At 36.0% G+C, this 15,363-nt stretch overlaps 1 protein-coding gene across 4 annotated transcripts in view; it reads left to right on the top strand.

Moving 5' to 3' along the window:
* Positions 1-9,016: 9,016 nt before the first annotated feature.
* Col11a1 (collagen type XI alpha 1 chain) overlaps positions 9,017-15,363 on the top strand; it is a 213,862-nt gene continuing 207,515 nt past the window's right edge. For all 4 annotated transcript variants that reach the window (XM_026409165.2, XM_026409163.2, XM_026409166.2 and 1 more), the window contains exon 1: positions 9,017-9,122. In XM_026409165.2, coding sequence (XP_026264950.2) covers positions 9,017-9,122 — 106 coding nt within the window. The remainder of the gene's footprint in view (positions 9,123-15,363) is intronic.

Here is a 15,363-nt window from a genome sequence, read left to right as displayed (position 1 = left end):
ATTTTCCCTGTTTGAAGGGGACTGTCTACAGTGAGAAACAGATGTCTTTTTAGTTCACAAGTGTCTGGATTAAGAGGAGATGCATTGCCAACTCTTATCTGCATTTGAATCTTATTCAGATCAGAAGTTATTGTACTTTGAGACTGATGCCATAATTAAATGAGATCTAGGGGACCACGAGAAGGTTGGTATAGTTTCCACCGGAGGCCAGAGGGAGCACATAAATGACTTCCAAAGATGGCTACTGCTAATTCCCACCATGCCTGTACATATATATTACTGTTTTTCTCCCACTAAATCTGATCTTTCGTTATTATTGATTTTGACCTGAAGAATGCATCAGAGGTTAGATGGTGCCATGTCTGTGCCTAGGCTGGAAGAAACCTGCAGTTTCTAATTCTCACCTCTTGAACCCCTGAGATAATATTTAGAAAGCCTGACTGACCTGTGAAGAGCGTAAGGTCCATGCAGTGGTCAGCATTTGTAGGCACCTCAGCGAAAGTGCTAAACATGCCACTGAATCCATCTCTTGTTTCAGGTCTAGTCAGGCTCCAGTTCATTGCAGTTGTGTGAGTGACCCTGGCTGAGCCTCACAAATGCACAGACTCATGAGAAATGGTTTTAAAAAGTTGTTGTCAGCTCCTAAATTATAAGTTGGTTGGTTATGCTTCTTGGATAATTAACCCAGAATGCTAATGGAGGTTCTTTTGTACTCTGAGATACTGGAATTTCTCATCTGTAATTCCTTTTGACATGAGTGATACTTCTCCAGTGGTCTTCTTACAGACCGCTATTTAGATTTTGTATTTTATGGTACACCCCAAAACACTTTTAGTCAAAGTTGTCTCCTTCCAGCACAAAGACTGTAGGTTCTGTCGGAGCCAAACTATCTGGCAACTAAACGTTTCTCCTTGAAGCAGGAGAATAGGTGTACTTAGGAAAATGCCTCGTGAAGCAGCAATTCTTAGACTGCTCTCTTGGCAGCTCCTCCCTTCCTCAGCACTTCCCCTTTGTACACACTTCTACCCAGAACTCTTTCCTGTTTCCCTGAGCTCTCTCTCCTCATTGCTTTCCTCTACCAGTAAGTGCCCTACCATTTTCTCTTGAGAGGTACAATTTTCTCCCATGCTGATTGCTTTGCTTGAAAAATACTTACCCTTTTATCTTCTAACCCATGAGATTTTGAGGAATAAAATTCTAAAATTCTCTCGCAATTCAAGATCCAGGAAAAAGTCTTAGTAGGAGATCTGGAATGTATGGAAGCAAATACATCCATAATCATGTAATGGAGAATATTATGCAGGAATATTGCTAAAAATTAGGGTAGAATACAGAATGAACTTGTTTAAAAAACTAGTGTTATTTCTATTCTACAGTTAGAAGCTAAAAAATACTATTAATTTCTTCTAAACATTATAATATCCATCATTGAATGTATGAATAATGTTTACATTCATTCAGGTATTTATTTGAGCTACCAAAACAATTATGTCTCTATCTATATGTGCATGTATATTTGTATGCATGTGCTTAAAATATTTCTGATCATCACATTATTAAATTTTATCTGTTGTAAACCCAAATAAAGTTCTACTTAAGGCAATACTAAAAATGTAGATTTTGGAAAATTTGCTGGCAGATTCTGGTTTCTTATAGAAGGTGACTTCCCCTCCCCAGGTAATTAACTAACTAATTAATATGTTATATATTTTTTTCAGGAATACAAATAAGGTTTCAGGATTTAAGAAAATGTCCTATATAAATATTTATGAAGTAACTATCCCCATATATCCCATATTTTTTGAGGATGACTCATGATTCTATTTTTGTTGTTACTAAAATATAAATATGTTAACATGAAATAAACATAAGATTTTTGGGGTTATCATTTGTAACTTCCAAAGTTGATATCCTAATAAGAATTCCTTGATTTTTTTTATATTGTTATTTACTTATGAAAATGTATCCAGAAATCCTATTTTAGAAATAACAGAAAAGACAGTGTAGAGACTACAAGAAGCAGTTTATTATTGGTTTTCAGAGTCAAAGTTTATGTGACCATAAACAGAAACTACAGAATCCTTAATGTCCTTTGAAGCTGTATAGATGAGGAAGAGAAGAGACCTGAATTTGATGCGAGAATTTTGGTGAAATTCTTTTGGTAGAATGGAACTTTCCTGAAGTTTTGAACACTGATTTACCCAATATATCAACCCCTCTCTTGATTTTCCACACTTTAATTTACAGGCAGTCCAGGTGTTAAATCTCTGTTTTGGGTTTCTGGAAGCCCCATGATATTAACAGTAGTGTCCTGTGGTTCCAATCCAAGCTTGGGTCTCAGAAACACAGTGATTCATATTAAAGATCCAATGTTTTAAATTATTGGAGGGAAATAACTTAAATTAGCTCTTGTGTTTGAAAGCCCAAATTAAAGTGAGTAATTAACATAAAATGCCAACAAAATTAAATGGAGCACAATTAAAAGGGGAAACCAAGACATTGAAGACACAGTTTAGACTGAGGGTTTCTGTTCTCATTGAATTTTTAGTATCAAAATAAATAATCATTTCAGACTTGATATATCTTCTACTTCAAAATTTTAATGTTTTGGCTTATAAGTTTTTACGTAGAAATGACTCTTAAGGTGTTTTAGATATTTATAAAATATTAGCATAATTATGATTATATTTCTTTTTTAATACATTGAATTCCTTTTTTCTATTTTCTTCTTGGAAGGTATAAAATGATATGTACTTTCATTACTATGTTTTCTCATTACAAAAGCATACAAATTATGAATGAATTTTAAAATACCAAGTCAGAATGGATTTTGAAATTGCTCATCATTATATATCTTTAAAAACAGAGTGAGTTTTTCTTTTCATACAAACATATATCCATAGATATAACCCTTTAACTAGATCTATTGAGAATTCTAATGTGTAAATATAGTTCTGACATTACCTTTCCTTATCTTAAGATTCATAGTACTAGGTATCTCATTCATTTTAATAGGGAACCTATAAAGATATAAGCTGTATTCTAAAACTGTAGTACTTACAATGTCATAATTAATAATGAGAACAGATGCGAGAAAATATAAATGTTTTTCACATACTCTATCTGTTCCTATAATCCTAATTTGAACTTCTAATGTCCCAGATCTTAACTTAAAACGAAGCTTGCCACATTCCTACCTCATAAAGATGTCATGGAAGCTAACCAACAAACAAACAAAGTATTTTAAAAAATTGCTATAGTGACAAATGTATTTTATTTTTAATAAAAAATATCTTAAATACTGGTTGTTTTGAATCCATTTGTATGTATATGTGGTTTTCCAATCTTTATAGGCTAGATTGTGAAAATTTTTGACATAGTGTCTATTGTTTGTCCATTATTTGAATGTACAATAATTTTACCTTACCGGATCTGGCAGAAAATATAATATTGGGCGGTTATTACACATTGAGAATCTGCAAAACAAATTATGCTGAAGTTATTCAATACAGATGTTTTAATAATCACGACTATTTTGATATTCAACCATATTCACTAGCCTTAAATCTTATATTTGGCATCTTTTGTGGAATGTATAAGGCTGTCATAAAAATAACAGAAATATTGAATATTATTCAGAATTTTTTTTTAATGTGAGTTTTCAGATTTTTGAAGCACATGAGTTTGGTTTTAGAATTAAATGAATTGGTTTAAATGGTGGAGGCACAAACCAATTACATCTGGTTGTCTGGAAACAATATTTATTGTAAGTCAAGAATAGTGTCAAATGGCATTGGTGTGGATGAATCTGTGAAGGCATGAGAGAGGAGGAAAAGAATATCTACTTACTTAGAAAGTGTAATAATACATTTCTCACCTTGTTACCTTTTATTGTGTATATTATGAAATAGTGTCAAAGAGAAATTACTTTTGTGTTGTGATTTCATTGCCAAAATCAAATTGTAAAAATGTGTGAAATGTTTATAAGTAAATTCTTAGGAGTAAAAAGTAAAGAATTCCTTTACGTAAGTTAAAATCTACCTTCAGAAACCTTGTTAGAAATGGCCAGTGTGAATCAAAACGTCATTACTCATAGTAATAGCTGTAAAACATCATTGTCATATTATTAGTGTGGCACTTCCTTTTGTGAAAGCATATGGTTCACTAAAATGCTTAAAATTCATTCTTCTGCCTCTACTAACAAAGATGTTAGTGCCACTTTGTACACGTCTCTCTCTCTCTCTCTCTCTCTCTCTCTCTCTCTCTCTCTCTCTTTCTCTCTCTCTCTCTTTCTGTGTGTGTGTGTGTGTGTGTGTGTGTGTGTGATTATTATTGGTACTGGGGATTGAAACCAGAGTCTCTTAAACACTAAGCCACATCCCCCGTCCTTTTTATATTTTATTTTAAGATAGGGTCTTGCTTAGTTGCTTAGGGCCTCTCAAAATTGCTAAGGCTCTATTTGAACTCAAGATCCTCCTGCCTCAGCCTCCTGAGCCTCTGGGATTACAGGCATGAGCCACCACACCTGGCCTACAAGTCTTAATTATATTTTTAAGGATACATATATTTTCAGGACATTCCAAGAGCTATTAAATGTCAAACTTACTAATAAAGTAGAAAAAAAAAATATCTTGACAAAGGTTCAAATAACTGCCTAATTTCTAAAGTTTTACCTTGAATCATTCTATTCTCTCTTTTTCCCTTTTATCTCCGATTGGAAAAATATGAAAAAGAACCCTGATAGCTTTCTGTGAGTATAGCTAACTAAAGGATTCTGAAACGAGAGATACTGAGTGTACAAGACCACTCTCGTTGTTTGTTGAGGATCTATTTAGATTTTATTTGATTTTAGTTTCTAAAATAAGAAGAGTCTATCATTTGTAAATAAAAGGGGTCTGTCTTCTCTAAATTGGCTCATTCAACTTTCCAAGAGAATCAATTTTCAACTGAATATTCTGTTGTATCATGGAAATTGGTCTAAATTTATGATCCTCTGAAGTTCTGTAAGTTATTTCAGAGTAAAGTTGAAAAAAAAAAAAAAACCCCAAAAAACCAATCATCACTGTGGAGTTCTTATGAGCATGGCTAGACTATGGAAATAAACTTCTCTGTCCCTTCTCCACCCTCGCTTTCTACAATACAATGGCCCATCTGTGAGGTAAGAAGGACTAACTTCACTTTTAAAGAGACTAATTTCTACCACCCAAGTAATAGAAAAACTGTAAAATAAATGTCAAACTGCTTAGTCATGTCTTAAAATAATTGACCTGAAGTTCACAGAAGGGTGAGAGAGGCAAACCATTGGTTAGAGTAAGACCGGGGATACATTCAAGAGCAACTTTCTTTTACATATTTTTGAGTTGTGCATGTGTTCTCCCTGGTAATATCTCATTCAGTAGGTCAAATTTGATGCAGTAATTTTAATTATGGTAAAGTATTTGAAAAAAATATCTAATTTCTATCTATCAAAAATATAGAAGATAAAACTTCAGAATGAGGCAAAGAGAACAAAGGTCAAGTGATTTAAAAGGTGACATATCATTTCTAACATCATACTACTTAATCTACTTCTTCTTTCCCCTAATTCTACCTGTAGCAATTTAAGGATTATTAAGTAGTTATCTCTACCTCTGATCCTCCAATACTGTTTGTATTAGGGCTGTCCAGCTATGGACAATATGTCTTCAATTTCTCTTTGGTCACTGAGGTTTCAATTTTTGAAACATTGGGTCTGAATCTGAGGCTTGTGATACCTACAGATATGTGAAGACATTAAGGGTAACCTGTGAGCTTTTTACAATATTTAATAAAGTTCTATGGACTCTGAAGTTTGTTTAGAACATGTAAGATTCCTTCATTGTACCTCTCTGTCACCAAATTTTTTTCTCTATTTTTTTCCATTTCTTTTTTTTTTTTGTAAGGCATGCAAATCAGAACTGATTTCACAAGGTTAAGCAAATATCTTTAAACATTGTTGACCAAATGGAAATACATCACTAATTGTGCTTCAAACTAAAGACGTATATCAAAGATATTATCATATCCTCTTACATTTTGATTTTGTGTATAAATAATTAGCAAAGACTGTCTGAAAGGTAGCCCCAGTCATAATTTCCCCCAGAGTTCTCCAGTGTAAGACTGAAGGTTGCTGAGGTGGGTCTATTCTGGTTTTTCTCTGCTTCCTTTGTTGTTTGGTATTATCCTTCCCTTCATTGAGCTTATCTCCTGTAAATTCATGGGCAGATTTCAGGATACTCTAAGTCTGACAGCTGGTTACAGGTTAGAGAGGTTAGAAATAACTACACTTCACCATGAGTCTACTGTTTCCTTCCAGAGGCATTAATTCAGACTCAGGTTATGCCTAGCTGGGCAGCAGCCAGAGGAATTCAGACCACAGAGTACAGAAAGTATAAGGTGGTAATAACTCTATCCACCCAAGATGCTTTGCCTGAAAGGACCCTTTCACAAGCAAGGAGAAAGTCTGAGATGAAACCAGAAAGTAGTGTCTGCTAGGTTGACTGCATCATTTCTCACTTTCTAAAATAGTATCAGGTCATGGAACTCTCAAAAAATCAGGAGAGCAATTGAGAAACAATTTGGAACACCATCTCTATACATATGTGATAAGCATTGTAACTCTATTCAACTGAAATAAAAGTTTGAAAACATCTCAAATATGTATTTCTAAAATTGTAATCACTATACCGTTTTGCATCTAAAAGAAGACCTAGAAAATAATTTTACATATATAAAGATAATTGAACAGTAAAGTCAGGTTTCAAAAAAATTTGGAGTCCACAAATATATACAAATTTTTCATTTGTGAGAGGATGAAGAGTAATGAAGATAGTAAATTGACTTATGTCTTATTGTAAAGTTCTTAATTTGTAATTATACATTCTAGGTTCACAGGACATCAAATTATTATATTAAATTATGTTAACAATTTGAGGTTGTACTTTGAAGAGCTAGTTGGTCATAATTCTTTGCAATTGATTTGAGGCATCCCAAACACCCTGCCAGCAACATTATAAAAATTTATTAGATTTTTAACCTGTGATCTAAAAGATAAACTGTTGGTGAGGGAGTGGTTCTTTGTCACAGAGAGTGACATTATAGATGCTTTCATCATTTATATGCCTCATATAAAAGGTTTTTCTAGTTGCTTTCTTCATTTTATATGCCTTAATTTCTGTTGTTGAACAATTTCATTTTGGTGCTCAATCGAGTCTCTTATGGCTTTTCTTCCAGCTCTTAAATTATATGAAGAAAATATTTGATATAATCTAATGGGTCATGAGTCCTATCTTGGTGACTAATAGAATATTGGGGGCAAATGTAGAATGGAATATATGTATCTGGTAAATTTAGTTGAAGGCTATTAAATAGTCAAATGTCCTAAATACTTAAAGTAGGACCTGGCTAAGGTTTTTAGTCTTTGTCACCAGAAAAATGTATTCATTCATTCAACACATTCTATTGACTGGTTAATGTATGCTGGCACTGTTACACATGGTTCTACAAAATCTTTGCAAGAAATATCTGAGGAAATATTAAGAAAAGGAGAAGTCAATAGGATGGTGTCATTTAAATGTGGAATAAACGATGAAGTACTCTAAATTCCAGGTTTAAGAGGATTATCTTGAGGATGGGGTAAGTAAAGAGGGAATTTAGAAGCTTGTCTCTCCTCATTACTTTCCCTGTGGAGTGACCATGTTTTCAGTCCCTGAGGCCCAGAGGGCTAGGGCCAGGCCCCTTATTTGGAGCAGTGGGCCCAACCACTTGAGATTTTCTGCTAGTCGCTTTCCTTTTCTTTTCTCCTCCCTCTGTGCCACCCTCATCCGGGATCAGGACAGAATCAGCTGGAAAATTAAATTACTCACCCCTTAATGTCAGCTCCCATAAATTTCTTTCTCCTCCTCCCTCAGAGTACAGTTCAACTCTTTGAGGCAAGCCCCTGAATGAACCTATTGCTGAGTTTAAACAATTACAGAGAAACCTGTCAATCTCAGATGTTCAATGAGTTTATAAACTCATGGGTTTTGACCTCTAAGGTCCCTCCACGCCACCTTCATTCATTTCTTATTCTCGGTTTAAAAAATAGTAAAAATACTTTTCGGAGCAGTCAGCGCAATGAGTCCGCTGATTCCACGTCTGCCACACGAAGCAGATTTTTGCAACAAGGATAAGGTTACGGCTGCCAGCCCAGGACTCCAGCGGTGTGGCCGATCAAACGCTGCTGGCCTTCTCCCCTCCCCCTCGGACGAACGAGAGGCTAACAGAAGGGTGCAAGTAGACAAGTAGCTGTTTTTATTGAATACAGAAGCTCCTTGAAAACTCCGTGTGCTCTGGGGCTCTCCTGCAATTCCTTTCATTCCCAAAGTGCAGGAGCCAAGCACGCGTCCCGCGTAGCTCCCTCCCATTTCTTCTCGGGGATTTGGGTAGGAGAGGAGGGAGGAGAGGAATGGAGAGTTGGGGGGTTAGTTGGTGGGCTGGGCCTGCAGAAGTCCTGATTCTTGGGCAGAGGGAGAGGGGGGCGGGCTCCGAGCCTCCCGAGAGGCATGTGATTGGGTCTGACCCTCAGTCTGCTAGTCAGTTTCGCCCGGGGTAAGGGAAGGGGGGCGCAGGGAGGGCGGGGAGGAGAGTGGGCGGAGGAGGGGGCTGCCCGGAGCTTCTCGTCCGGCCCACTGACGGCATGAAACCTTTAGGGGTACGCAGTGCTCTCAGCTTTTTGGTTGAAGCCCCTCATCTGCTTTCAGTCTGAAGGCAGGGCCCGACCGAGGACGGATCGGAGGGTCCCAGTCGGCGGGGCCAAGTGAGAGGGAGAGGAGGGGGCGAGAGACAGGAAGGAAGCAAACCATCAAATTTAAAAGAAAAAAAAGCCCTTTGACTTTTTACCTCCTCTCCCTCCCCAATGGCTGTGTAGCAAACATCGGCAAAATCTTGGAAGGGACGAAGTCGGTCTGCAATCGCAATTCGTGGGTTGAGTTCACAGTGGTGAGCGCGGGGCTCGGAGATGGAGCCGTGGTCCTCTAGGTGGAAAACGAAACGGTGGCTCTGGGATTTCACCATAACAACCCTCGCATTGACTTTCTTCTTCCAAGTTAGAGAGGTCAGAGGAGGTAAGGAAAATGGATTTGGGGTGGGTGGGGGGTGGGTGGGATATTGCCGTCGGTTTTTCTCCTTTTTTTGCGCCCCTCCCCCTTCCCCCTCAAAAATTCTCTTAAATAAAATCCAGATTGTAGCTGCCACCAGGTTGGAAGTGGAAAGTGGAGCCTTGAGGGATGGATGTAGGCGGGACAGTAATGGGAGAGGAGGTAGGTAGCAGGGAAAAAGATCTGTCAGGCACAGAGCTGGCTGAAAATGCCTTTCGCCACTTTCCAGTCTCTTTGAAAAGGAGGAAAAATATTACCTTGAACAGAGGGGCAGTTGTACAAAGCTTTTTGTTTGAGGTACAGTTCTCAGAACTGCCCTTTGAACAAATCTTTTTTGGTTTCTTCAGGTCCTAACTAGTGGGAATATCTTTTTAAGGGTGAGCTGAGGAGAAAATATAGAGAAAGGGTATAAAATGAACCTTGATAAAGTTCTTTGTCTGCAACGAAGTGAGAAACAGGCTGTTTTACTTTGGGGGATATAAGAGAAACCTGGAAGGGGGGGGGATGAATCTGGAAGATTGAGAACACTTTGTGAGTGGTGGATGTGTGTGTGTGTGTGTGTGTGTGTGTGTGTGTGTGTGTGTGTCACTTTGAAGCGATTTTCAGTGGAAAACACTCCACAGATTATAAGGAAAGGGCTCAAGATAGGGAGAACACTTTTCTCTGAATTTCAGCTCCCTCCTTCTATGAGATCCCCCTCCCCCGCGCCCCCAAATACTTCTTCTTGCAGGTTGGACGTGCAGTTCTTTTGGAGAATGATGAAAGTCGCCAAGCAAATGGGGTGGGGGTGGAGGAATAGGGATTGGGAGGGAAGGGGAGGGGGCGTGGGGGGGTGGGAGGAGAGAGGTAAGGAAAAGTTCCTACGTGGCATCACCAAATATTGAATGACCAGACCTGCTCAGAAGACTGCAGCCCTGTCAGTACCCAAGGAGGGAGAGCGACTTCACTCCTCCCCTCGGCCTCCTCCCTCCCTGGCCCCTCCCTTTCCCGAAAAAGCATCTGGAGGCTGCGGTCCGTTAGGTGCTGTAGACCAGGCAGGCAGGCGAAAGCCTTTGGAGTTCTGAGAGCGCCAGCAATTTACAGTAGGAAGCAAGCTTTTTCAAAAGTGCGGAGAGAAGCCCGGGAATAGGAAGGAGGTTGGGGAAGAGAGGATGAGGGAGAAACAAATGAAAAAAAAAAAAAAAAAAAAAAGCCAGCCCCAAATGGGCAGTTTAGCAGAAACCCGAGCCTGGTCCTGGGTCAGATGCCAAGATCTGAGCTCTCCCTCATGAGAGTTAGCGCTCCTGGAAGTCAGACCCTGCCACCACATCGGTATTCCTACTGCACGCTTTGGTTTTCACCTTCCAGAGTGGCAGGCAGCGCTAGATTACTCTTGCCTGTGAAGTTTCCTGGTGACTACAGTTAGAACTCCTAACGACGACTATATTTGAATTTTGAAATGCGTTATATGGATTATGTTACTTCATTTCCACATTTTAAAGGACAAACAGGCATCTTTGAGAGTAGAATACATCAAAAATTTTGCATTTTACCTTTGGTACCTGGTCACCACTTGGATTGGTCAATCCTGTCAGCAGTTCTGCCCTCTGCTGGTTTTGTTTATTATTTGGAATTCAAACATCTGCCACAGTCAAAGGCCTCCTAAAGTCCCTCTGACTATAAGAGATGCTGGGAAAGGACACTTGATTAAGGAGGAATGGATATAGCAGTTCTTCTTCAGCATGCTGCACACACATGTAGACATGAGTATTTTTTTATAAAGTTTTTTTTTTAAAGAGAGAGTGAGAGAGGAGAGAGAGTGAGAGAGAGAGAGAATTTTTAATATTTATTTTTTTTTTAGTTCTCGGGGGACACAACATCTTTGTTGGTATGTGGTGCTGAGGATCCAACCCGGGCTGCACGCATGCCAGGCGAGCGCGCTACGGCTTGAGCCACATCCCCAGCCCGACATGAGTATTTTTATGGCAGCTGTTTATTTAAAAATGTGGAAACTGAGAAATTCTTCAGTGAAGACTGATGAACTAAATGTTCAAAGCACATTATTCTATGAATTTGCCAAATGGATTATTTAACTGAAAATACAGATTTTTCTTTCCACATTGGGCCTTCAGTAAAGTTCTAAGAATATCAGAAAAAAAATTTCTATGCTTTCAATTTTTTATTTTCAAAATGGGTACATACCTGAAACACTTGTAAACAAATATCTCAGTAGTACACCAAATAAATGATAGAAAAATAAACTTCTGTTGTATAAAGCCAAGTAATGTGAGAAATAGTGAAGTATAAGGATCAGGTGATGTTGGATTTTGCTTCTCATTTTTAATGAAATATCTTGAAAATTATATGACACTTTAGATATTCATATTGCAGGATTTTGATGTTTGGTATATTAAAACATTTGGTGCTTTTTGCTTTGTGAGAGGCATATTTATTTACATCTATTCTTGTTGCCTGATATATGTCCAAAAATAAATTATATTACATTAATGCTTAAAGGAGGAACACTGACTTCAAATTCCGAATCAACACATAAGGGAAAAATAAACTCAGTGTCAAGCACTAAAACAAGTCTTTATATTTGTAGTTGAGGAATGAGTAAGATTTTATACCATTTTCTAAATAAAGGCATTATACTCTAACATCATACTATAACTTATTGGTTTCCCTGAGGTGCAGTTGTGTGGTTCAGTACTAAACCCAAAAATAAATTTAAAACAGTCTTTTTCATATAAAATTAGATCATTAAAGACTGAAAAAGTTCTGGGTTCATAATAAAGTTAAACTCTAAAGAAAATAATGCAAGAGAAATATCTTGGAAGTGAATGGATAAAATAAATAGATTTTGCATAGTCATTTTAGTTTGAAAATCCAAACTAGGGAAACTTTAACATATGTATTAAAAATTTTTAATCTTAACTAAGATTTAGTGTAAAAAGATTAGGTAACCTAAAGATTAGGTGGAATTTTAAGAAACTGGCATTATATCAGCTTCAAGTTTATGTTTCATATATTTGTTTTATCTCAGGACTGTGTGTGTGTGTGTGTGTGTGAGAGAGAGAGAGAGAAAGAGAGAGAGAGAGAGAGAGAGAGAGAGAGAGAGAGAGAGAGAGAGAGACAGAGACAGACAGGGCTCACGCTAAAAAGACAGGCCATGACTTACTATAGATAGGACCTGAGATTTTCCTGGAATTTATATTGACTGCAGTATGGTTGTATTAAGGAAGATGATTTCCTATGTGAGTTTTAGCAGCTGTTTGAATAAGAGCTATCTATAATTGAATACTAAGAAAATTAATACCTAACTGAAGCTTTTTTTTAAAATTAGAATGGTATTCAGCTTTTGGTAGGTAAGCCAATATGTCTTACAAAATGTTGATAAAATTTCAGAAAAAAAAAATTTAGAAGGAATTTTGGTAGCTTGTCAGCTATTGGTACTGAACTTTGCTGAAGTGTTGTTTTGAGTGCCCAGGATCAGCAGGTGAAATGGTGCTGGCTTCCAGAGTGTGTGCTAATCCAACCTTGCAAGGAAAGCAGATTTGTTCCCTTCGGTTAGTTAATTAGAAATCAGTTAAAAGATGGTATGTATCTGTGATAACAAATGCAGTATTTGGTAGGATTATTAATATTGTGTCTTACCATTTGTTTTTTTAAATTCAAACTTGATGAAATCTATAATAGAGAAAAAGTAAAGTTAAAAGTTAGCTCCTGGGAAATACCTCCCTAGATGTGTTATGCAGACAGTGTGAGTTCAGGTGGCACATACATTGTCAGTTAGTTACAGACACTTTCACTTAATTGTCTATTAGTTTTGAAATTGTTTATTAATATCTCAAAGTGACAATTTGCTTTAAAGTATGAGAACTCTTTAGGAGATATCTGTAGAGTTTTAAAATTATAAAGTAGCAAAATGGGAAATGTATTTCTATAGAGTATGATTTCTTACAATTTAATTTTTTAAAGATTTCTTAATTATTTTGACTAATGATTAAATTAGAAAGACTGTATTGTTGGTCAAGTTAAGTTAGCCCTAAAATGCAGCACAGCAAACCACCTCTTTTTGTATCTGTGGGTTGGCTTTTTATCCAATAAAAATGTGTAAATAGTTACCTTTCTTTTCTAAAAATGTTCTTGTCTGAGATAAGTTTTGCTCTGGCCAATTTATCAAGGCTCAGGTTTATTTATCATTGTCTATCTATTGATAACAAGAATACAAATCAAGCTTGGTTGAAGAAGTTTGTGTAATAAAAAGATAAATCTTTCAAAGAAAAGGTGTGTTGATGAGATTTCTTTCTTGACAATGCTAGAGCTAGGAATTCTAGTAATTGCTTATCAATCCTAACTTCTTATTTACTAATGAAGAATCTAAGGTACAGAAGGTTGTTAGCTGTTATTTTCTCATAAAAATATAAGAATATTTTTATAATATTCAAAGTTTTTCTGAGGGTATAGGGTGAAGATCTGTAATAGTGATGAGAAATAGCTTTTTTGATACATGGATGAGACTTGATAGATTGACCAAATATTACCTAATGGTATGTTTGCTGGAGTTTAGGTAAATAAGAAGGTAGATTAATAGATAGGGAAATAGTGTTACAGAGTGCATTTCAGAATTCCTCAATTTTCTAAGTTTGGAGAAAGACAATTTTTGATCATTTCATCATAGAAATATTGTTAACATACCTAATTGATTATATAAGGTTATATGCATCAGATTAGAAAGGGTAATAATTTCTGATTTTTTTGTATATATTTATTGTTGGAGTAAGAACTTAGGTTTTTTATTTTTTTATTTTTATTTTTTAATTCTCTGTAAAGTTGTTGACAGAGGACCAGGTCTGAATTTAAATTTTCAAGAAGCTAAGAAAATAGCATATTTTTATAAACAAAGAAAATAAATGGTCTGATGTTAATTTGAGTTGATTTTATATTATATTTTATGTCATATAGCCTTGATTCATAAGTCAGATGATCATTAGGATGTTATGCACTCATTATGTGTTAACAATCATTTTTCTTATACATAGTCAAATTTAGAAAAAAACAAGAGATAACTTAATAGTGCAAATTCCAATTGAAGTTTTTATTTTGGATTATCTAAGCAGCTGAAACTACATACCTTTTTTTGTCAATAAAGGGACAGTTTATTTACAGGAAATACTCTTAATGGATTACTATGATATCTGTGATGCTATCATCATTTCTGACAAATTTTATCATCACATATGAAATTATGAGGAAAGAAAGAAAATTTTTACTTTATATCTCAACATTTATTTCTCAAAATCCAACTGTTAAGAGCTAGTGTTTCTAATAAATTAAGAGTCCTTCCATCCTTAGGGTAAAGCAATGTCCTTAAGGTCCTGAAGATGATACTGTGGAAGCATTTACTATGAGTTATAGTGGGGATTAACAATTTATATAAGCATGGTGTTTTATAAATAATGAGGCATCTCCATCATTTCACATATTTTTAATGATTAAGTTTAGGTATATAATAGCCAAAATTTCACTGGATCCTAAATACACTTTTCTTTAGCTCTCCACCTTTGGAGAAATAATTAAGGGCAGTTGGTTTGTTCATTAGGAATTCAAGGCAGCTACAAAGTATGGGCAGATTGCTGGTCTGCATTTCTGCTTTCTTTACTCCTTCATTTCCCTCATTTAAAACTGGGGAAATGTGACCTGAGCTGGGAGTGGTGAGAGGAAACCAAAGTTGTTTTTTTCTTTTCTTTTCTTTTTTTTTAACCATTGAAGCTTTTTTCGCTAGCAAAGAAGAAAGTAATGCATAAATGTTATAAAAAGGTGAAATGTCCCCTAAATTCTCTCACTAAAGAGTCTACTTTAAGTGCAGTTTACAGTGCAGCTTTTAGTATACACTATTGCCTTCCTAAATTTAGACATTTTTCTTCTAATTTCTCTTATAATTTGATTCAAAATCTTGGTCTTTTTTTCCCTTTATTTTGTGAATTGCCTTCTCTATTTGAATGCATGTAATACATTTCTTTTTCCTGCTTACAAACTGTAATATAATTTTATTTTACAGGTAAATGTTTTTTCTCCTTTCACTTTTGTTAGGATAGCATGAATAATACTAGTTTATAGAGAAGATGAAAGACAATTTTAAAGTGATTTAGCAAGTAATATCTATTTATCAGTTGCAGTCTTTGGCCTACTACTGACTTGGCTAGTGGTTCTTTAGACATTGGCT

This window comes from Urocitellus parryii, chromosome 11 (genome assembly GCF_045843805.1).
Source record: "Urocitellus parryii isolate mUroPar1 chromosome 11, mUroPar1.hap1, whole genome shotgun sequence".
NCBI lineage: Eukaryota > Metazoa > Chordata > Mammalia > Rodentia > Sciuridae > Urocitellus > Urocitellus parryii.
Note: the sequence above shows the minus strand (reverse complement) of the source record. Positions and strands in the feature narration are given on the sequence as shown.